At 35.2% G+C, this 23,897-nt stretch overlaps 2 protein-coding genes across 2 annotated transcripts in view; one reads left to right on the top strand and one right to left on the bottom strand.

The window, feature by feature from the left end:
- Positions 1 to 887: 887 nt before the first annotated feature.
- Positions 888 to 2,888, bottom strand: LOC126883710 (neurofilament medium polypeptide-like). Its single transcript, XM_050649371.1, has one exon. The coding sequence runs from the start codon at positions 2,886 to 2,888 to the stop codon at positions 888 to 890; it is 2,001 nt and encodes a 666-aa protein (XP_050505328.1).
- Positions 2,889 to 3,233: 345 nt separating this feature from the next.
- Positions 3,234 to 23,897, top strand: part of LOC126883708 (THAP domain-containing protein 2-like) — a 65,245-nt gene continuing 44,581 nt past the window's right edge. Inside the window, exon 1 of the mRNA XM_050649370.1 lies at positions 3,234 to 3,253. Within this exon, the coding sequence (XP_050505327.1) occupies positions 3,234 to 3,253 (20 nt within the window). The remainder of the gene's footprint in view (positions 3,254 to 23,897) is intronic.

Raw genomic sequence — 23,897 nt, 5'->3', positions numbered from 1 at the left:
CGAATGTGGGTTTGTTGTTGTTGAGTACATGGAGGCTAGCCTGGGCTATCCATTCATTCCAGAACTCTCCCTTCTCATCATTCATGGGAGAGCCCCATGACCTAGATTTTGCGTTGATGTCCCCGACAATCATTATTTGCTTCTCTCTTGTAGCGATGCTCATTATTTCATCTACTTTTTGTTTGTAGTCTCTGATGGGTATGTTTGGAGATATGTAGCATGCCAGGAGACAAAAATCCTTCATCTTAATGAGAATATAATTTCCGCCCCTGACTATGCCACGCACGCCAAGATCTTTATTTCTGAAGAGCACCGCCACGTTTTTGTTTGTATCCTGCACCCAGCCACCGTCCGACGTTATTTTTTTGTTAGGTTCCGGGACGATGAGTAAGTCTATTTTTAGCGTGCAGGCTTTCGCGTGGACGAGATCGTGTGCCCGTTTTGCGCGGCCCACGTTCACCTGCATTATCCTTATACCAGGTTGATCCTTGAGGCTCATTTTTGGTTCAGTTCCCTAGAGAGTTGACCCGTATCCGTTTGTATATATTGAACACAATAAATATAAATAAAATAAAGGTGTAAATATAAAATGAATAAATAGGTAAATAAATAAATAAAAGATTAAAATGGTATACTGGACAATACACAACACACTAAGATTTTTAAAATTATATGTGAAATTAAATTTTATATAAATAAAATTTATATAAATAAAATGTGTATAGATAAAATTTTCAAATAAATTAAATAAATAAATAAAAATATGTATGATTAAAATCGATAAATTTACCCTATAAAAGGTGATTTCCTGTTTCACTGGTGGGCTGTATACGGACCCACCTCCGTTCATCAGGAAACCACTTCTCACCCTTTCGCTTTTGTTTCTTTTAATGTTTTATGTGTTCCCTTTCCCCTCCCCTGCCGTACACCCACGCCCTATAGGCTGGGCATGTCATGCGGTCCATTCTATGACCCTCTTCCTTACAAGTTAAGCAGTACGCAGTGCTGCTACACTGCACCGCTGTATGCCCGTTTTTAAAGCAGTTGTAGCAGCATGCTACCCTGCTCTCCCCTGTGCACTCATAGGTGCTGTGACCATAATGGAGGCACTTATAACACCTTACTGGCGTATGGCGTTCCATTATGGGGCATATAACCCAACCTATTACTATCGTTCTATACCTCCGTAGCTCTTCTGCTTTTGAGGGGCGTACGGCTATGGTCGCCACCTGTTCCCCATGCCTATTTATACGTAGCGTTTTGACATCTATTTCGTCCTCGGGGATACCGGTATATGTTGTTATCGCGCTTATTAGCTGTTCTTCTGTAAACCCAGGGTCTATTGCCGTGATGGAAAAATAATTTTCTTTCTTCCGAACAGCCATGCTCATTCCCGTTATTTTACTGTCCATCTCCTTCTTCAGTTTCTCCGCTGCTCCCTTCCCCTTTAGTTTTACGAGGATGTCTCCCCCTTCTGTTTTTTTTAGCCTATTTACTTTTAAGCCAATCTTCCCTATATCAATTTTCTGATTCATCTCTTTTAATACATCAGTGTATGATTTCCCCCCCGTTTTGATTAGGAGCGCTTCTTCCTGCTCATGCCTCTCCCCTTTATCCATCTCCTTCCCTCTGATAACTATTTCCCATACTATATTTTCTTTTCTCCCCACAAATTCGAGAGCTTTTCGCACATCTTCCTTATTTATCTCGTTGTTAACGATGACTCTAACGGTTTCCGGGGGCTTCTCCCTTTTTTTTATTATATTTATGGCCTTTACAGCCATTTCATACATTCCCTGTTCTCCCACTTTGGTTACATATGTGTACCACTGCCTCCTTTGGTTGGCCATAGAGCTTTTCTTTACATTTTCTATGTACTCTATGTCGCCCACTTTGCATTCCTCAATGATTTCTGCTACTTCTTCCCTGAGCGTTCTTATGACGCCCTCTACCCCTCCGTCTTTTATTTCGTTTTTAGTTATTATTATGCATTCTTTTTTTTCAATTGTCTCTTGCAGTCCCCCATGTTCCCACTTCGTTTTTTCAAACACCTTGTCCTCCCATTTCTTCTCGTGGATTTGACTAAAGGTGTCTATGTCTCCTCCCTTGTTTACAATTCCTATTATTTTTTCTGTTTCTTTTCTTTGTCTCTCTTGCTCGATCTTAATTTTACATTGTTCGCATCTTATATTTTTCTCCTCCCCTTGTGTTGTTTGATTTGGGCTAATTTTTCTGTTTTGCATAGAGTTAATTTCCCCTATGAGTTTTTTCATTCTTATTCTTTCGTCCTCTATTGGGCCTTCTGTATTAAGTATATCGAGTATTTGTTTCATTTTCCGTTGGACCTTTTCCCTGTCGGTTTCTTCTGGATATTTTTTGCTTTCTTCAAGTTTTTCTTTTTTGAATTTTTCATTTATCTCAAGGCTGTCCCCTTTTCTTTTTTTCATTTGCTGCATTTCTCTTCTGTCCTCTTCGTCGAACAAGAAGGCTGTTAAAACACTCTCCTCTATATCTTCCCAAGTTCCTCCCCTTTCTTCTTCCGTTTTTTCATCGTGACTTTCTGTGAAGGCTTTCGCTTCCAGGATTTTCACCGAGGGATCTTCCTCTTCTTTCTCTTCCTCCTCTTTTTCTTCTTCTTCTCTTGTATTAATTTCTTCCCCTACAAGTGTCGAGTGCTTTATGGCACCCGACCTGTTTAGTTTAGGCTGTTGATCGTGCCGTTGTAGCAATTCCCTTTCAAACTTTCTCAGCTCATCTTCATCTATTGTGCCGTCTTGCGACTGTTCTTCCCTATTCTCAATTTTACTAATTAATGCGTCGTCATTGTCCTTTTGCCTTTGGTCGTCGTTATTTTTTCCTTTAGGTTTTTTTGAGTTGGTTTTATTCATATGAATTCCCACGAGTCGGGACGTGCTACGCGTCCGACGTGGCAGTGCGCCCTTACCACGTTAAGGCTAGGTTCTTCGGGAGGTCGCCAGGTATCCCGAAGGGATCGTTTGTGATGCTCTAACCCTCGCATCTCTCATATCTTTGGCACGATGCCTTCCACCGTGATAGTGGGGATTATTTTATTGAGGTTTACTCCTCTAGGCTTTTTTATCACGGTTGCCTCCGGACGCAGTAGCAGCCTGTATTCACAGGCTACCTGGAATTTCCGCGTAACTGCTGCCTCCACTGTTACGCGGGATTGGGAGTGGATGTGTGTTGGGAAAGGTACTTTGGCGGGGTAAGACATGGCGGCTACTCGTTATGGGTATGTCGAAAAAGATTTCGAATAGAGATTTGTGATCGGAGTTCGACGGCAGAGCCCCCGCATGGTGCGTGGGGCTCCACCATCGACCCCCGGCCACAACGCTGGAGTGGGCGAGATTAACTTTAGGAATTAGAGTAGTCGCAGGGAAGTTGGAGGGTGAAATACGACTGCTGAAGGCGAAGGCGTCGCAACTGCTCGCCTCAGTTGCGCCGCCTTTTAGCGTCCAGCGGCGGTGTCCGGCGACCACCCGGTGCACAGTCGCTGGACGCTGGAACTGTTCTTGGTTTCATCGGTCGTGCTCCCCTCACAATTTTTTAGGGACCACGACCGGTTACTCGGCCCTCCCACCGTCGTCGAGGTAGAATTACAGTCCCAGGGAGAGCGTATAATTTTTCTCTGGGGGGAAGGGAGTTGGCTTGGGCGTCGAAATTTTTTTCTATATTTTGTGAAAGACAAGTTACATTTTCCTGCTATTATTTATATATTTTTCATATGCCCTGGGGGAAAGGGGGTTTAACTCCCAAACCCCCCCCTGGGTGCGCTACTGCCAAGAAGGGTTTGGAGCGATAATACACAAACAGGGATTGAAACACCGTCTTTTAGCTAATTTGGAACCTATAAATCCTTTTCAATTTTAAATGTGTAATTTACGTACGATCAAGACTGCGAAACGCAGAAAACTAAAAAACTACGCTAGAATGACGTGGATAAACAACCAATCCGTCAAAACAAAACAGGGAAGAATAAAAAATAGCGAGAAACACAGCAAACTCAACAAATAAAAAGAAGAAAAATGACGGGTTTCGCTGGAGGACATTAAAAAAGACAGAAAACCATCAAATATAACAATTTTACAAAAAAGTCAGATAAAAAAATACGTCCAGCATTAAAACAAGAGTACTAAAAAACAAAAAAAAAAGAGAAACCCTGTTTGAAGACAAACAGATCAGCAGAATATGAGAAGAATATTACGAAAAAATGCTATTCGGTATGAAGGAAACAGATGAAGAAGAACAAGATAACAACGAAGTAGAAATTTTCACAGAAGAAAACGTACAAAAACAAATATTAAAAACATAGAAAACGGAAAAGCAGCAGAAGAAAATGAAATAACAGTGGAAAAAAATACAGAGGAAGAGAATTACATAAGGAAATAAACCAGCTAATACAACAAAAAATATGAACAAAATAGACCACCAGCCGATTGGAACGCAGATATTATAGTAGGTACCTATATACAGTAAAACCCCGCAAATCCTAACTAATTGGGGGGACAGCCTGTTCGGATTCCGAAAAGGTCGGATTATCCGAAAGTTAGCCTAACTAATAATTGAAAGTTTACTTTGTCGTTGATTTTGAGTCGCTGTGCCTGTCTCTCTCCCTCTTCCACCCATCTCAGATTGATGTCACTGATGCAGAGCCAGTGTCATCATTTGTGCTTAGTCGTTAACTCCATGGCTTGATTTCTAATTTGAATAAGCTCCATTTTTCCCCGTTCCCCTATACAAGATGGATCAGAAAACTAAGAAGAAAGTGTAATTACAGAATGGATTGAAGCTGACGACAAAGGGAGCGAAGAATTTACGGATGAATACATTGTAGACTTGGTTCAACCTCAAGGCAACCCTAATGACTAATGAAGATGAAGAAAGCGAGGAAGAAGTTTCCCTGTCATATTGAGTGTCACACGCAGATGCCACTAAAGCTCTGGGTGTGGCTCTACGTTACGTGGAGCATAACTCTGCTGCATTACCAGTAGATGTAATGTTTATGTGTAAATAGAATTAGAATTAAACAATGGTTTCGAATTCACCTGTATAAGTTGCAAGTTGGGAGGGTCAGGTAGTAAAAAAGTTACGAATTGGCCGGTGTACATTTTGATTTGAAAAAGTTTGTCATTAAGAGTTACGAGTTGGCGCGTGTCCATTGGAAGAAGGAGAATGTCACGGTTAAAGAATTTAAGGGACTGGTTTAGATGCAGTTCTATAGAACTCTTTAGAGCAGAGGTGGATAGATTAAAGATAGTGATGATGATATCCAACCTCCGATTAGGAGATGGCACTTGAAGAAGAAGAAGATATTAGATTTTACTGATTATGCCGCCCCCTTGTGATGCCGCCTGATGCGGCTGCCTCACCGCATCATAGAACGGCACGGCCCTGAAAATTACAATCTTTTCGTTTAAGTCGCTACAGGTAAAAATAAGTAATTAAATATCTTATATCAGATAGAGTATTCATTTTTAGTAGATGAACAAAGGTTTAAAATGGCAGTTTTTGAATTTTGGTACGATTATTTGTTGCTTCGGAAGTTGCAAAAATAAACTTTTGCAAAAATAAACTTAAGACTGATATTACATGAAAAATTGGGTCAAACAGTCCATGTTCAGTCCAGATATAAAAAAAAATTTCAAGGTGATTCGTCAATTAGTTTACATTTTATTCAATTTGTTTAATAAAAAATCCTTTTCTTTGCAATGATAAAGCATGCTTTTCTTCATAAAATAATAATGATACAGCAATTTTGTGGAAACTACATGAAAGAAGAATACTTATGTTTTTAAAGTTTTTAAAAAAATAATAGAAACTCATTTTTATCATTCCGAAAATATTTTAGTAAAGTAGAGTCATTTTTGGCTTATAAACAATTTGAATAACTTTGTTAGTATTGACTGCAAACTAAATTAATCGACTAAGGGATGGAAAAAACCTACCGGTTATAACCTAAACCCAGTTTTTTTAATTCGAAACAACCGGTTTTACCGGTTGTTTTTTTGTCCCGGTTATAACCGGTTTTTTTCTTTTTAAAGTAATAACCATTGAAAAACCGAATAAGTTGCCTGTGGAAAAAAATTAATTTAGAGAAAAATGAAGAAATTTCTATATATTTTCGATCTTAATCATATAATATTATAAATAATAAATGCGAAGTAATTAACCCAAACAACCATAATTCAACTTTTATTTACTAATAGAAAACTGGACGAAAGTGTCACATCAGCTTTTATGAAACAATTTTGAGAATAGTTATTTAGATTAATAAATGTTTCAAAGACTGGTGAAATGGTGCATGTGATGATAATATTTACATAAAAGTATGTGATCTGCTTGAAATCGATATTCCAACCATCATCAGCTAAAAAATTGTTTATACTTGAGTACTTGAGACTTAAGACTCTTGTATAATGTGAATACCGAAATACGATTAGGAATCTCCATTATGTAATTTTAAACAATAAATAATTCTTATGAAATAAATGGTAGGTATTATACAAACGTATTAAAAAATATTACCTACTGAAATTTTTTGATGGCAATATAGAAGTAAATACTGAATTGGTTTATCGAATTTATTTTGTAAAATACCTATAAGTCATTTGGATATTTTTTAAAACTTGATAGATCCAAGGGACATTTTGATAGATCGATAGGATCATCACTTTTGGGAATATCCCAATTATTGACAACGCAATATACGCCGACGCCGTCTACAACGAGCGACGAATCAGAGATTGGGGTACTCTGGCCCATTTTTAGGGTAACTTGAAAGCGCCTGGGAAAATTTTTATAGGTTGAATTGGTTGGGGAATTTTTCGGGAGGAAAATTGAGCAAACTAAAGTGCAATATAAATGTAACATTATAACTTATTGAGTATTTGCTTTTGATTAAAAAAAAAACCGAAAACCTGTTTTTGGAACAACCGATTTTTTGACCGGTTATAACCGCCAGGTTAAACCGTAAGTTAAAAAAACCGGTATAACCAAAAACCGGTTTTTTGTTCAACAAGCGCCATCCCTAGACTTTAGGATTTAAAAAGCTGGTACTTTTACATTATTATTATATTATCGGTTTATAACGTTCTTCGTCTTCCGATACCCGTTCGCCATTCCTCTCTGTCCGTACATTGATCTACTTGCAGAACTCTTTCATCCATGGCTTTGTTTATTCCTGCCTGCCACCTTTTCCTCGGTCTACCTCATCTTCTTCTATCTTGCAGTTTCCATTTTTGCCCTTGTTTTTGGATTCTGTCTTCATGCATTCTTTATACGTGACCAAACCATCGTAGTTGTATTTCGTTGGTTTCGTCATTTATTGTATGTGTGACCTTCATTATTTCTCGTATCCGTTCATTGGTGACATGTTCTCTTCTTGATCTTCCTGCAGCCCTTCTCCAGAAATCCATTTCGGTGACCTCTAACATTCGTTTTGATTTTTCCTTCATATGCCATACTTCGCAGCTGTATGTTATAATGCTTTTCACTACGGCGTTATAGATCTTTTTCTTGTTTTGGTTGTTTACCTGCTTGTCCCAGAGTACTGAGTTTAGGAGCCTAATTGCTTTCCTGCCCTGAGTGTTTCGTTCTTTAACGGCTCCGTCTAGTGTTCCATCATTCGTGATTTTCATATTCATACCCAGGTATTTATATTCGTTACATTTACTGATTGTTTCTCCTTCTATAGTCGAGGAAATGAAGCATTTTGACTCGCAATTTTTTCGTCCAGCATGGATTTACTTGAAATTTTCACAGAAGGTAGGGCGTAGGGCCGTAGGGAATAGGCCAAGGATCATTTTCTATATCATGCCGCTGTACGCTAAAAGCTTGGGGTGGTTGCCACCCCATCTCGGGGCCGGGAAATTTTTATTGCATTTTAACCATGTAAATCGATGTAAAAAGTAATTCTAAGAAAGAAATGTTTTTTACATTTTCTTCGTAAAACTAATATTTTTCGAGTTATTCGCGCTTGAAAGTAACAGTTTTTCGACGAAAAAATCGACTTTTTTAGAGGGTTTTTTGAGAATACCTCGAAAAATATGCATTTTATCAAAAAATACTGTAGATATGAAAAATTTATCTTTTAGTAACACAAATTACCCCTGTAGTTATCACATTGTTTTCGATGTGTACTTTTACATAAATGTTAAAAAAAACTTTTACCTTGATTAATTACGGTCAAAGTTAGGCACTTTTTTTTATTTAATTCACAGCTAGTTTCTTTATAACAATTAAGAAACCTAACTAGCGCTATTTTAAAGTTCCAGGTATGTATATAGTTTATGTGTAAAAGTTTGAGTAAACTTGAACAGAGTTGTTAATATATCTTTAAAAATGACGTCCTAACGAAATCGACTCGTGGTCTGTGGAGCGGAATTATTAAAATCCGTTCACTCAAAAAATGAAATTAACTTTTCAAAGATATGTTGCGCTTAATATCTCCGGAGTTTGTTGATGGACTTTTATCATTATTTTTTAAATTTATATGTACCTGTAGTTTTGTAGAGTATGTTATGTACACATATACCCACCTAACAATACAAAATGTTATGTATACATATACAAGTATATGTATACATATATAATTTCATAACAATCGTTCAAGCGGTATCGGAGGATTATGGCAACTAACATTACGACAGGAGAATTTTATAGATGTAAATAAATAGATAACTATTAAAAAATAGGGGTTGGTGGTAGAAAGGTGAAAATTAAGGGTTGTATATATTTTTAATGGTACATAATATAAAATGAAGGTAGACAATTTTCTCCAAAACAATAAAAAAGTGGCAGGGGGCAACCCCCCTTATAACGTATGGGTGTAAATAATAGATTACCACCTATTTTCAGTCCTACAGAATATACGTGTAAAATTTCATAAAAATCGGTCAAGCCGTTTCGGAGGAATATGATAACTAACACTGTTACAGGAGAATTTTATGTACATAGAAGTAACTGTGAATTAAATAAGTAATAAAAGTGGCTAACTTTGCTCGTAATTAACCTAGGCGAAAAGTTTTTTTTTTGAAAATTCGTGTAAAAATATCAGCTTTTCAAATCCCAACGCAGATTTAGTCAATATGTTAATATGGTTATTAAAATTGTTTAGAAGCCAAAAATGATTCTACTTTCGTAAAATGTTTTCAGAATGCTAAAAATGACTTCTTATTGATTTTTTAAATAAGTTAAAAATATAAGTATTCTTCTTTCCTGTGGTTTCCACAGAATTGCTGTATTATTATAATTTTCTGAACAATAACATTGCAAAAAAAGCTCTTTGTGATAAACAAATCGAATAAAATTTAAACTAATTGACAAATCGTCTTGAAATTTATTGTGCATTATGGACTGTTTGACTCAATATTTCATGCAATATCAAAGTCTTAATTTCATTTTTATAACAATTTTTTTATAAGTTATAACAATTTTTTTATTTTCGAAATTTAGTTTTATTTTGCAATTTCAGAAGTAACAAATAATCGGATCAAAATTTAAAAAAATTTAAACCTTTGCTTATCTACTAAAAGGTGAATAATCTAAATAAGATATTTAATTACCTTATTTTTACCTGTAGCGATTTAAACGAAAAACTGTCATATTTGACCCTGATTTGTTAATTACTAAAATTCTCGTCCGAACTGTGACGGGCATTGTTGTATTTATAATGTAATAGGTATAACTCCAAAAAACCCATTTGCAACCTGGCTGGTCAAGTGTCCCGACAAAAACCTTATTTTTCTGGACTATTGCAACTAAGAGAAGAAAGAAAGAAACTTAAAAAAAAATGTTACAAAAAGAAGCAACCGAAGAAGGAAAAAGCAGTAGAAAGGAAATACAAAGAAAAAATATAGCGGTTAAAAAGCAAGCCAGGAAAGACAAAAGATACTATGTATATGATATGGTAAAAATGTCAGAAAAAGCTGCGCAATAAAACGACCTGAAGATACAGTACAATATCATCCGAAATTTGACAGGGAAAACACTAAACAGTAATAAACAAATCAAAGATTAACAAGGAAATATAATTAAATCAGAACATAAAATAATACAAAGATGAAAACAACACTGCGAGGAAATATACTCCAAACACCAGATATAGACGAAGATAACGTAATACAGGAAATAAACATTAGAACAATTGAAATTACGAAAGAAGAAATACAAAACACACTGAATCAACTAAAAAAATGGCAAAGCCGCTGAAAGCGACAACCTACCGATAAATTTAATAAAGGCGGGCGCAAACAAATTAGTAGAAATGTTACACAAACTCAAGATATGGGCCGACCAGGAGCTCCCACAGAAATGGAACGAGGGTGTAACCATTAAGATACCAAAAAAGGGCGATTTAAATAAATGCGAGAATTGGCGAGCAATAACACTGCTAAGTGCCACATTCAAAATAATGTCAAATATCATATTGAATAGACTGAAGCCAAAAATAGACAAGAAACTAAGACTAAGAAGCAACCAAGAAAGCTTTCGCGCAAAACGCTCCACTATCGACCACATTTGTACTCTATCAGCACCTCTGTATCTTGTACCTGTACCGCTGTATCTCCTGTACTCTATAATTATCTTGGAACAAGCTAGTGAATGGCAAAAAAATATAAACATAATGTTTACTTTGACTTTGAAAAGGCATTCGATAGTATAAACAGAGAACAAATGTGGAAGATTCTAAAACTATATGGACTACCGATAAAATACATCAACTTAATCAGACTATTTGACAAGAAATATACAGCCAGACTAGAACATGCGGGAAAAATGGTAGTAGATGTAGTTATACAAAGCGGAGTTAAGCAAGGATGTGTGCTATCCCCGACATTATTTCTAATAATAACGAACTGGATCATGCAGAAAGTAAGCAATAATAAAACAGATATTAGATTGAAATTGCATGACTAGTTGGAGGATTTGTAGTTCCCAGATGACATTTTTCCCCTAACCGAACATAGCAGCCATAAGCAAAAGAAGCTTGCAAAATACTCCAGGGTAATGGGCCTGAAGATAAAGACAAAAAAAAACAAAACTTAAAAAACAGCAACCAAGAAACTAAAATTAAAATACAAGGAAGACAAATACAGGAGGTAGATAACTTTACATATTATCTGGGATCAACCATGGAAAAAAAGGCGCTAGTAGATCAGATGTAGAAAAAAAGGATAGTAAAGGCACAATATGCACTCATTATATATTCATAATGCATTAAAGAAAATCTGGAACACACGCGATATATCAGAATTATATTATATATCAGAAGAAGAGACAGGAAGAAACAACTAGCAAAAAATTAAAAACCTTTATAAATAAATCGTTGAGGAAAATCCTAAAAATATACTGGCCAGATAAAATAAAAAACATAGATCTACGGAGAAGAACAAAACAAGAGAAAATAACAGTCACGATTAAAAATAGGAAATGGAAATGAATTACACGGACTCTGAGGAAAGATCGAAATAATATAACCAAACAAGCACTCGAATACCAACCAGACGAAAGAAGAAGAAGAGGAAGACCTGATAATAGCTGGAGAAGAACTGTAATAAGAGATCATGAAAGAATTGGCCTGAGATGGAGAGAAGTCAAAGAGAGAGCGAGAAACAGAGAGCAATGGAAAATACTTGTATAGCAAATTTCGAAAGAATAAAACAGATAAGGATGCGCTGGGAAGGGATTACAGGAAGAGAGAGTGAGAGAGAGAGAGAGAGAGAGAGAAACAGTACCGATTATTATCAAAATAAAATTTAATAATATACCTAACCTAACTTATCGAAAGGCTCATCAAACAATTATTAACTTTAAAAAATAAAAATTTTTCAAGGGTATATAGTGGTATTGTTAAGTATATTACAATATAACTTATTCCATCGAAATCTTCCGAAATCCATAATCTTCTTCCATCGAAATAAAATAGAAAATCTAAAAGTTTAGAAAATACATCATTCATAACTACACCCAAGAAATACGTTTTTCTAACCTGATTTAAGAGTATAAAAAAACGAAAACAAACAATTTACAGCAAATCCTTATCGTATATCCGAGCAAAACCACCTAATTGGCAAAAGTTATAAATAGAATTTGTCTGGGTTCTACAACTAAATTTGCACTTAAATGCACTAATTTGCACTTATATATATATATATATATATATATATATATATATATATATATATATATATATATATATATATATATATATATATATATATATATGTGTATATATATATATATATATATATATACATACCAATCGGACAATTAGAAGCCCGGAATACTTAACAGGCAACCCACAGCCCGGGTGAAATATTCATCTTATAGGAGTGTATTTTCTATTAAAATGATCAGGGTAACGAGTTTATCAAGAGCAACCTGAGAGGGGAAATAATTTCCTTCATTTATTTTTTTATATGTACTAAATAGACTATTAGTAGCCCGGAGTATAATCCAGCAAATCGAAGCCCAAATGTGTAAAAAAGTATACTTAATACATTTTAGGAAGCCCTGCTGTGTTGCCAGCTTACTTTACGACCATATATATATATATATATATATATATATATATAGATATATATATATATATATATATATATATATATATATATATATATATATAATAAATCTTATAAATAAATATCTAAATATAATAAATCTTATATATATAACATATATAAGAACTCGATACATGATTCTTACATTATGAATTAAACCTAAAATTGAAACTATCTTCTACTGGAACTTATCTGCTACTTGAAGAGTTGTACTGAGTTCTGCCGAACCAGAACTCAGTACAGTCCTTACACTTAAGGACTACGGCTTATCTTCTATGAAAAGAACTTCTTTGGTTGGTTCTGAAAAGAACCAAACCAAAGCCCGCCTTCTTACATTTAAAATATTAACCTAAAAGAAAAGAAAACACTACTGCTAACTAAAACTAGGAAATAAAACAACTTCTTTAGCTGGTAAAGACCCCAGACCACAGAGTCAGGGTAAGGCAAGTGCAGCGCCCCAGGCTGACGGGACAAGCCCGTGCAGGCCGGAGGACGACTGCGGACTGAGATACCGAGGCTCACTCACTCACTCACACTCGCCGATCATCCCACCCCCTAGGAACATGTGTGTACCGCTGCTAATCAGCGGGACCCACATGTCCGAAAATCAGACCGGTCACGCCCCAAAAGAGCGAGTCATTTTGGATCGGTACCTATCTGACCCCCAGGTTTTTCCTCCACCCCTCCCCAACGTGTGACATACGCGGGGAGGCTATGATCTTTGCGTCGGGTGATTTGGGAAAAAGAAGCACCCTTCGCTTTAGCATGGTTGTGGTTAGGCCACCTCACTGTAGGGGTAGCTGTGTAGCTTTTCTCCCTATTTACATTACTGATTCTACTTTGGTATTGACATGAATTTGGACTGAAGTCCCTAAGAGTGTGTTTCCTCGCGGAGGGACATCAACCTAGATTGATGTCACTCCGCGGGGAAACCGTGTAGTGAGCTCGGTCACCCAGCTGCCGATTTGGCAAAATAAATTTTGTTCTCCTCGGCAGCTGGGCACCCGAATGAGTCTGGCCACCGAGCCCATGGCCGACGCCCATGGTCTCGATGCTCAGAGTTTCGCGATGGTTAGGTCTCTCATTCGACCTGCCTTAAGGGCCTGAAGCCTAAGTGGCTTGTACAAGGTGACCTGAGGGGTCCCTTGTACCCTTAATGTTGAGTATGAGCCGAGTGGGTACGGTCAGTGTTCACTAATCTTCAAAGTATACTTAGTATTAACATGGTTGCGACAATAAAGGGTCTTTTGTTAGTTTTATATATTTTTTTTTTTTTGTGGGTTAGTATATTTTATGTATTTTTTTGGTGAGCACGATCTGGCGTCCAATCATCTAACATCGACTGGGCCCCAGAGCATGATCTTTTTTTTTTTTTTTTTTTTTTTTTTTTTTTTTTTTTTTTTTTTTTTTTTTTTTCTACCTTTATCGCGCGTTGGGGTTAGACTACTCTGTAACTATCTCAGACATCATGTTCTTCTGCTGGGACCTGCCTGTATCCCTGTAATTGCTGTTTAGGCCGTCTATGCTTCGTTCTGACGTTTTCGTCATAATCCGTTAATTCCCTCAGCCACCTACTGGGGTGGTTTCTTGCGTTCGTGAAGATGTCATACGCTTTTTCATCCATGGTCCTTAGGATCTTTCTCTGATCTGTGTCCCGGTATATGTACCGCAGTGGTACATATCTGGGCACGTTTAGGGCTTCTCTAATCATGTGATTTTGACTGATTTGTAATTTTTTCCTGTTGGACTTGCACGTATGTCCCCAAGCTGCTGATGCGTATGTTAGGGTGGGCAGGATTATGCTATTGGCTGTTCTCAGTTTTGTCTTTATATTTAATTTACTTTTCCTCCCAATTATTGGGGCTAGTTGTTTCCTTAGTACTTTGGCTTTGTTTACTGTTTGCTTTATGTGTTGTGTGAATGTTAGTTTTCTGTCTAGCGTTACGCCTAAGTATTTAGAGGTATTAGAGTATTTAGATACCGAGGTTTGGAACCACCAGCTTTTATAGAACTTGTCGCATGTGACGTATGCGGCAGCTGGGAATTCCAAAGCCTCGGCGGGAGGAGCCTCTGACTCGCGTCAGAGTAGAGAAGGCGGGGCGATGCACATCGAGAACGTAGGCCTCGATGACAGTCACAACGTCTCTTCTGCCAAATTTACCTCGTAGTTTGAGCGTGATCTGTTATCTTAGAGTCTCACACTTGGCAGTGGAATTCATTGGTATCTAGCGTTCCAATAAGAATGTCTTCTTTTTAAAGTGCCTACCCGTTCCGGATGTTGGCGATCATCATGGCTATCTTGACTTTGTTTACCGCAGCGCGGGACAGTTCAGTGGTAGTCATGTTATACCACGTTCGTAAAGTTTACCACGTCCTCTTTTACCACTTACCTTCCCTTGAAAAATCCGTTGGAGAAGGCGGTAACGTTCTTGATTTCTCATTACATGTCATTTTCGCATTGGAAATCGAAATTGGTTAATTGGTTTAATTGGTTAATTGGTTAAACGGCTTAATTCTATATATAAAATATCATTAATATTATATAGTTTAACTGTAATAATAATTGTTACAATAATTAAAACTATGCATTAGTCAATTACAGCTATTAATGAACATAATTCTGTGAATGAATATGAGTATGTAATTCGGACCCCCGGAGAATTACAGAGGAATTAATTTATTAAACACAACACTAAGTGATAACAAACACACTGAATACAATTATAAGATTAGCAGAAGAACAACAAGGTTTTAGGTCGGGAAGATCATGTACCGACGCTATATTTATAATGAGGCAGATTCAAGAGAAATCAGTAGAATACAACAAACCGGCATACTTATGTTTCGTCGATTTTAAAAAGGAATTTGACAGAGTCAAATTAAAAGACGTTATCCATTTATTGTACGCAAGAGAGGTACCTCTAGGAATAATTAAAACGATCGAAAATATCTATCAGAACAACACGATCAGAGTAAAAGTAGATAAAGAACTAACTGACCCAATTGAAGCTGGCAATGGGATAAGACAGGGAGAAAATTAAGAATTTTCCGAGCTCTGTTAATATGATGTATTTCTGCACACGTTTAAAGCAAAAAACTTTTAATAATTAGTTACAATTATTCTATTATAGAGTGAACTCTCCCTTGGATGGACAGTAGTTGATCCGCATAATCTGTCCGTTTAAGGCAGGCGTCCGTTTAAGGGAAAAATAAATATGATATAATTAATTATTTTTAATGAGAAATAAGCCACAATTTTACTAAAAAAAATTATTTCATTAACGTTTCGACGCCCAAGTCGGGTGTCATCAAAATAAATATTAGTAGAGTAACAATGTATTACTAGAGTAATATTTTGTATTTTGACAACGACAAATATAAAAATTGAAACAGACTGTATTGAAACAGACAAATATAAAAATGCCACAAGGAAATAGCTTCAGAACAACAATGAATATGTTAATTTAAAATTTTTAATAACTTTAATAACTAAAATTATTTCAGTTACTTTAATTATATGTACATATAGGTTGATGGCTCAGATCATGCACAAAATTTATTGTGAAATTTAATCCGAAAATAATTTACGAAATTTTTACCAAAACGCTAAGACCTACAAATTAATACAATGACGTCTATTGAACTCAAATATCTTCATTCGACAATTAAGTTAAAATTCATATTTCAGTCAAAACACAAAAATTTATCGAGGTATTTATTATCAGAGTAATAATGGGGTCAGCAATTCTTTCATGGATCGACATACACATTAAAATTTTGCTTGCGTTGCAGTTAAAAGATGTGAACAGATTTGTATTACATAATTAATATAGCGTAAACAGTATTCATACCTAATATCAAATATCACTCGTGTAAAGATCTGTTGCCCGATCAAGGAATACAAACCTTATCGAAAACCTCCAAAAAATAAATTAAGGATGAAAATTTGGGAATAGGTAGTTGAAATTGTCTATTATTATATAAGAAAATGTTTACAATTCTACATCTCCTCCATTTTACAAAAATGGAGGGGAATACACCCTTCTTGGGGTTGAAAATATACATTCAAAATAAGTCCGGATAAAATAACTAATTTTAAGCAACTTTTGTTCTATAGAGTTTTTTCACTAAGTCAATACTTTTCGAGTTATTTGCAAGTGAATATGTTCATTTTTATGCTTATGAACGGTTTTTCGCAAGTAACTCAAAAAGTAAGTATTTTATCGAAAAATGTATTCTTAGCAAAAATATAGCTTATAAAAAAGTGAAACAAATGGTGTACACATGAAGTCTGTTGACCCAGAAGAAGCAGAGTTGTAGCTAATGAGGAGTAGGTCCTTCTTCGTCAAATTTCAAATCAAATGTTTCGACGTGAAATAACCAAAAAACGGAGCACTTTTCAGGGAAAATTAATTGCAACTTTTTTAAAGTGTTTAAAAAAAGGTTTATTTTTGTTTTTTAAAAGAACTTTTAACGTTAAAAGTAAGTGAGTTAGGCTCAAAATATTGTTACGCAAATAAAAGGGCTCAACCCTTTTTATTTTTTGGTATAAAAATCGCGAAAGTCACCCCCTAATTAGCATCTCAAATAAATTTAATCGTTACCGCTTCACACTTTACTTTTCTTATGTATTCTTTATATGATCTGTAAGTTTCATCGGTTCAAAGTGCTTCTTTTTGAAATGGCTTTAGTTAAAATGGCTTGAACAAGTCACTAATCACGAGTGTATGCAAATTTTGAACAGTCTTAGCATAACCAATTTTTGTCTACCAGGAAAACAAAAAATCCAAAATAATCAGAAAAGCAAAACGTACATTTTATTACTGTTTGAGGTTTTTGGTATTACTAATAATTTTTCAGTTATTTTGAAAAAAAAAAGGAATTTTTTTCAAAATCAGAAAAAATGTTTTATTTTAAAACCAATTTTTTTCAAAATTGAACAGTTTGAACCAATAAAACTTATAGATCATTATAAAGAATACATAAACAAAATACCTTGTGAAGCAGTAACGATTCATTTTATTTGGGATGCTAATTAGGGGGTGATTTTCGCGATTGTTTTTACCAAAATATAAAAGGGAGCAAAAATATTTTGAGCGTAACTCACTTACTTTTAATGTTAGAAGTTAAAAAAAAACAAAAATAAACCTGTTTTTAAACACTTTAAAAAAATTTTTAATAAGTTTTCCCCGGAAAGTTCTCCGTCTTTTGGTTATTTTTCTTTAAAATATTCGATTTGAAATTGGGCGAATAAGGACCTACTTTTCATTAGTTACAACTCCGCTTCTACTGGGTATACAGATTTCATGCGTACTCCATTCTTTTCACTATTTATAAGCTATATATACTTAGTTTTTGAGTTATTTGCGAAAAACCGTCTAAAACATGTTTTTTGTTGTTAAAAATGAATATATTCACTCGCAAATAACTCTATATTTTTCACCCCCGAGAAGGGGTATTCCCCTCCATTTTTGTAAAATGGAGGGTGTGTAGAGTAGTTAACTTTTTCTTATATAATAATAGACAATTTCAACTACCTATTCCCAAATTTTCATCCTTCCTTTATTTTTTTTTGGGTCAGATCGGGCTATGTATCAATTTGAAACGATAAAAAATGACCTACAGTATCATACGCAATGCATGCGAAACATGGGTGCTGAAAAGTCAGAAACAGACCTTTTAGAAAGATTGCAGAGAAAAATGCTAAGAGCAATATAATATGGAGGTGCGAAAATAGATCAGTGGAGAAGAAGAACCAAGAAAGAACTGGAAGAACTGTATAAAGAGCCAACGATAACGATGACGATCAAAGCACAGAGAATAATAATTGGGGCAAATCGAAAGAATGAGAAGTAAAAGAATGCCAAAATGGTACTCTTACGTAGACCATAACAAAAGAGAAGGAAAGGCAGACCAAGAGAAAGATGGGAGGACAGTGTGTACGAAGACCTGAAGAAAAGTAACATTGAGAGATGGAAACAACTAGCATTGAACTGAAGGAGAGGGAAGTAGGTGGTGAAAGATTGTATAAATGGACTGAATTGTAATTATATAAAATTTATAAGACTAAAATAAAATGTAGTCAGAAATGTAAACGTTTTATTCCTAGGCCAACAAGGAATATTGAGCTTAATAAATAATAAAAAATGTAGTTTTATATCGTAAAATATTTGGAAAAAGTTCTTCATTTTATATTTACTATCCACATTTGCGGATACGTGCTGTCGTGCACGGATGGGTGCTGTCGCCACAATTATTCAATGTGTACTCCCAACTAATATTTCAGGAGGCACTATGGGAAAGAATTGAAGGTGTAAGGATTGGAGGGAGCATCATTAATAACATAAGATTTGCAGACGATACCGCAATCATGGCAGAGAATATAGACAATTTACAAATTCTCCTATATATCATTAACAGAGAAAGCAAAAAGATGGGACTAACAATGAATATAAATAAAACCACATTAATGGTGATCTCAAAAACCCTGTTGACAACATACATCTGACATTGGAGGTAAACCGATAGAAAGAACCGAGAGGTATAAATACCTAGGAGCAATTATAAATTCACAATTAGATCAAGATGATGAAATAAAGGTGAGAATAGAAATAGCTCAAAAAGGATTTATAAAATTCAAATTAATGTTTACAAATAAGAAATTGAGTATGGACATTAGATTGAGGTTCGTCGAATGTTCTGTTTGGTCGCAACTACTATATGGGGTAGAAGCTTGGACTCTAAAAGCACAATCCGTAAAAAAATTGGAGGCATTCGAGATGTGGCTGTATAGGCTTATTCTGAAAATTCCTTGGACTGCAAAAGTCTCAAACGAAGAATTGTTAAGAAGAATTGGACATGGCAGGAAGTTTATTAACACAATTAAAATAAGAAAAACATCGTATCTGGGCCACATACTTCGTAACTATAAATACTCTCTGCTACACGTCATCATGCAAGGAAGAGTAGCGGGGAAAAAGTTTTGGGAAGAAAGAAGAAATCTTGGCTGAGGAATATCAGAGATTGGACTAACCTCAGTGTTGAACAGATATTTCACTTTGCAAAAGACAGAGAAGCGTTTAAAAAGGTGATCGCCAACCTTGGTTAGAAGACGGCATAAGAAGAAGAAGAAGATCCGCATTTACACATCATTTTTACTGTCAACGTCCGGTGTTGAGTGTCAGTTGTCAGTTGAAGGGTACAGGTTCATATATCGCCGAATTATTTTTGTTTGAAAAACCGTCCATATAGCGGAGGTGCCCGGCAAAGGGAGGTGTCTGTTAAGAGAGAGTTTACTGTATTTCATATTATTACTAGAATTTATTACTTTATTAGAGCTATTTATCACTTTTAATTCATTGTTTAAATTTTTTTGTGTGTTTTTATACTTTTACTTACTTCCGAAGTAACAATCACTAAAATTGACTTTTCAGCCTAGGTCCAAAATACATATACGCGATTTTTGGCAATTTCGTGAAATGAAAATACTTACCTAAATTTATTTTTTAATAAGGTTTTTAAAAAATAATTTATATTATTTAATGGACACTTTGAATTTTGTACATGTATAATATACTAATTATAGAGATAATATATTTAATTTAACGCTAACTATGAAAGTAAATCAGATCTGCTATTACTCATATTTAAATAACAGCTGCACAAAATACTACGACCGCAAATCTATAACAATGAAATGTCTGGCGTCTGGGAACGTTTGCACAGCGTTGCCAAATAACGGAAGTCACAACGAGCGGTGTGGTATACGGAAGTCCCTACGCGTTGTGTATATCACGTGCATTCTCGTACGGGAGCGACACTAGCGCTGATGATATACCGTCGTACTAAAATCTGATCTTATGAGTATATTAGATACGATGTGACTTCTAGTGAAATTTTTGATATAAGCCTTCTAATACCATCTAGTAGCCAAATTCGTAAAAATTTAGGCAAAACGTTGTGACTTCCGAAATCGGAAGTCATAACGGTATATATGAAGTGACAACGTATTACGAGTATCTACTTTGGAAGTTACATGGATACATGTATCAATATATATATATATATATATATATATATATATATATATATATATATATATATATATATATATATATTGATGTGATCTTGATTATTGATATGAGATAATATTCTTATATGTTACTTAATTTAATCAATGTATTAATACTAATCTAATTAATTAACCAGATCACATATCAATATGTTTTCAATCTCAGGGCGAATTATAAATTAATTACTTACTTCCGTGGCTTCTAAATATTTCTTAATGGTTCCTAATCGGGATAGAAAAGAAAAGAGTAAAAAAAATACACATATGGGTTACAATTATAATCAAAATATTTTTTATTTTATTTATAAGGCAATCAATGCTTAATATTTGCTATTTCTTATTATTCTTAAACATAACTTTTACAAATGGGAATCTTATTTCCTTTTGGTTTTCAATTGAAAGTTTTTATTAACATTTAACTATTAGGAGTTATTAGGAACAACTCTATTTAAGTTTGATGAAGCTTTTCTGATATTATTGATTATGTTATTCAATTTTTTTATGTGGAATTTAATACGAAAAACCCATACATTCATGTCCAAACAAATGAGACTGACCTTTTCCTGGTGAACTGAAAATGTCCTCACACAAGACCCTTTCCTGCTATCCTTGGCTGCGATCAAACCTCGTCCTGGCTTCCAGTGATGTTCTCCTTTGAAAAACTAGCTCGAATAGCTCTCGTTCCTGCTTTTGTCGTGATGCTGTGTTCTACCTTTTTCGAAACTGCTATCAGCTACCGGGAACTCTTGGCTCAAGGAGGTTCTTTTACTCTCAACCTGGCCTACCTCTCGTTCCACGATAGATACTCCACACTCACGGAACTACACCGGCTTTCTCACTCTCCGGACACTACCGTCTACCACTGGACTTCACTTCTCGACAGCTCAAAACATTCTGATCTCACTTTGTCATCCATTCCCCTACTTTCTAAATATCCCTTCCAGATTCACAAATCAATCTTCCACCACCAACTCTCATTCGTAATATTCCTCAAAACCAATTTTTAATCTTTCTAAATATGCTTAATGGATTTCAAAAGAAAATATTTAATTCCCATTCTAAAATACTTTCTAACTATTTACAAATTTTAATGACCTATTCTCTCTTTCAAATGAGTCTTATTTAGCATAGGCTAATGATCGAAACCTTCCGCGAAAAACGATAATGAACTATCATCTATTTCACTGAGTTTTATTTAGCATAGGCTAATGATCGACCTTCCGAGAAGAACGATAATGGTACGCGTCATTCACTTTGTTTATCTAAGCACATTGTTCCGAGTTTCGTACGCTTATTCTAATCACTTCTTAAAATTAAATATAACAATTTGTTGTATACAGGTTGTTTTAAATTTATATGCCCGTGGTTGAGAAAATTGAAAATATTTTATATTAAATTGAATTCTGTTTATAATTATCAAAATTTAATTTTCATATCAAATAGAAATATAACAAATCCCCGCCTTGTATTCGATAAAATTTATCTGCATTTTTAAATAAATTTTCTCGAGGCAAAACCAACTCCCTGTATATTTCCTTACTTTAATCTACGTCTTATATCCTAACTTACTATCTACTTCATGTAATTCTGTCTTTTATTCGTGATATTTGTATACATCGTGAATATTATAAATTCCTCGGATTTTTTCCGAGTTCCTGTGCCTCAACTCATAACTATTTATCCCATTTTCATTATTCACGATGTACGGGCCTTCGAAAACAGGCATCAACTTTGCGCAAATGCCCCCAGGAAGATTTGATACTCGTAATGCCCTCACGAGTACTTTTTCACCCTTTTGGAAAGTCACTGGTCTTCTTTTTCTATTGTTTTCCTGTCTTTGGATATATTTTTCGTTGCTTCGCCGTAATCTTCTCTGTACGGTTTCAAACACCTGTTGATATTCTTTTGGCTCTTGATCTTCCCATGGCCTTATCGGCAATACACCCTTCATGATGTATTCTGGGGTCTCTTTTGTTACTGTGCTCGGAATTGTATTTAGATACCTTTCTATTTCCGCCATTTTCCTGTCCCAGTGGCGATGTTGACCATCTGTTGCAATGCGAAGAAATTTCGTCACTTCCTGTATGAATCATTCCGAAGGATTACTCTGTGGATGCCTGATGCTGACAAAATTTGTCTCTATTCCTCGTTCTCGAAGTTGTCCCTTGAAACGATCATTTCGGAAATACGTTGCATTGTCCAGTAGAATCTTTTTTGGTGTTCCTACTATGGCTATAAAATTGTCGATTTTTCTTAATATCTCCTCCCCCTTTGTGGTGCGGCAACTATATAATTTTACGTATTTTGAAAACACATCCACCATTACCAGAATATGTTTGTTCCTTTTAGTGGTCATAATTAGATCGCTTAACATATCTATTGCTACAATGTCTAGTTTGTTTCGGGCTTCAATATTTTTGGCAATATTTTCGTTTTTGAAATTCCGACTCTTATATTTTTGACATACATCGCACTTCTGGGTAATTTCCTTTGCAATGCGGTAATCCTATCGGCTGATGTAATTTTCCCTAAAAACGAGCCAAACTTTTCTGCTACCGATATGCCCATTGTCCTCATGTAATTTCTTTATTATCTTTTCGGCCAATGTCTGTGTCACTAAATATAGTTCCTTTCCGTCTATTTTCTTAAAATATATGTCATTTTCTACTTCCGCTCTTCTTTTCTCTCTTTCCTCTAGGTCTTCTTGGTTTGTCCTTATCTCATTTAACGAATATATCCCTTCTTCTTGTATTAATCTATTTAGTCCCACCTGTAGAGTAATTGTTTCCTTTTTTCCCGTGTCCTCATCCCGTGTTAGAGCGTCGGCTATTATGTTGTCTTTTCCTTTTATATATCGGAACTCAAAATCATACTCCTGTAATAATAGAATGCCTCTATGTATTCTATTATTTACTAATCTATTCTTCATGATATGTACTAAAGCTGCATGGTCTGTTTCGATTGTGAATTTTGCTCCCAATAAGTAAAACCTCAATTTGTTTACGCAATATAGTACACTGGCAAACTCCAATTCTGTAACACTATATTTTCTCTCATGTGTTTTAGTCACTCGCGATATAAAACATATCGGCACTTCTTGGTCGTTTTGTATTTGAGACAGAACTCCTGCAAATTTTTGTATGGACGCATCAGTTCGGAGTATAAAAGGTAAATTGTAAATGGGGTGGTATATTTTCGTTCCTTTTGCGAATTCTCGTTTTAATGTTTCGAAAGCTTCCTCCTGT

Source organism: Diabrotica virgifera, chromosome 4 (genome assembly GCF_917563875.1).
Source record: "Diabrotica virgifera virgifera chromosome 4, PGI_DIABVI_V3a".
In the NCBI taxonomy this organism is placed as follows: domain Eukaryota; kingdom Metazoa; phylum Arthropoda; class Insecta; order Coleoptera; family Chrysomelidae; genus Diabrotica; species Diabrotica virgifera.
This window is presented reverse-complemented; position numbering and strand designations above follow the sequence as displayed.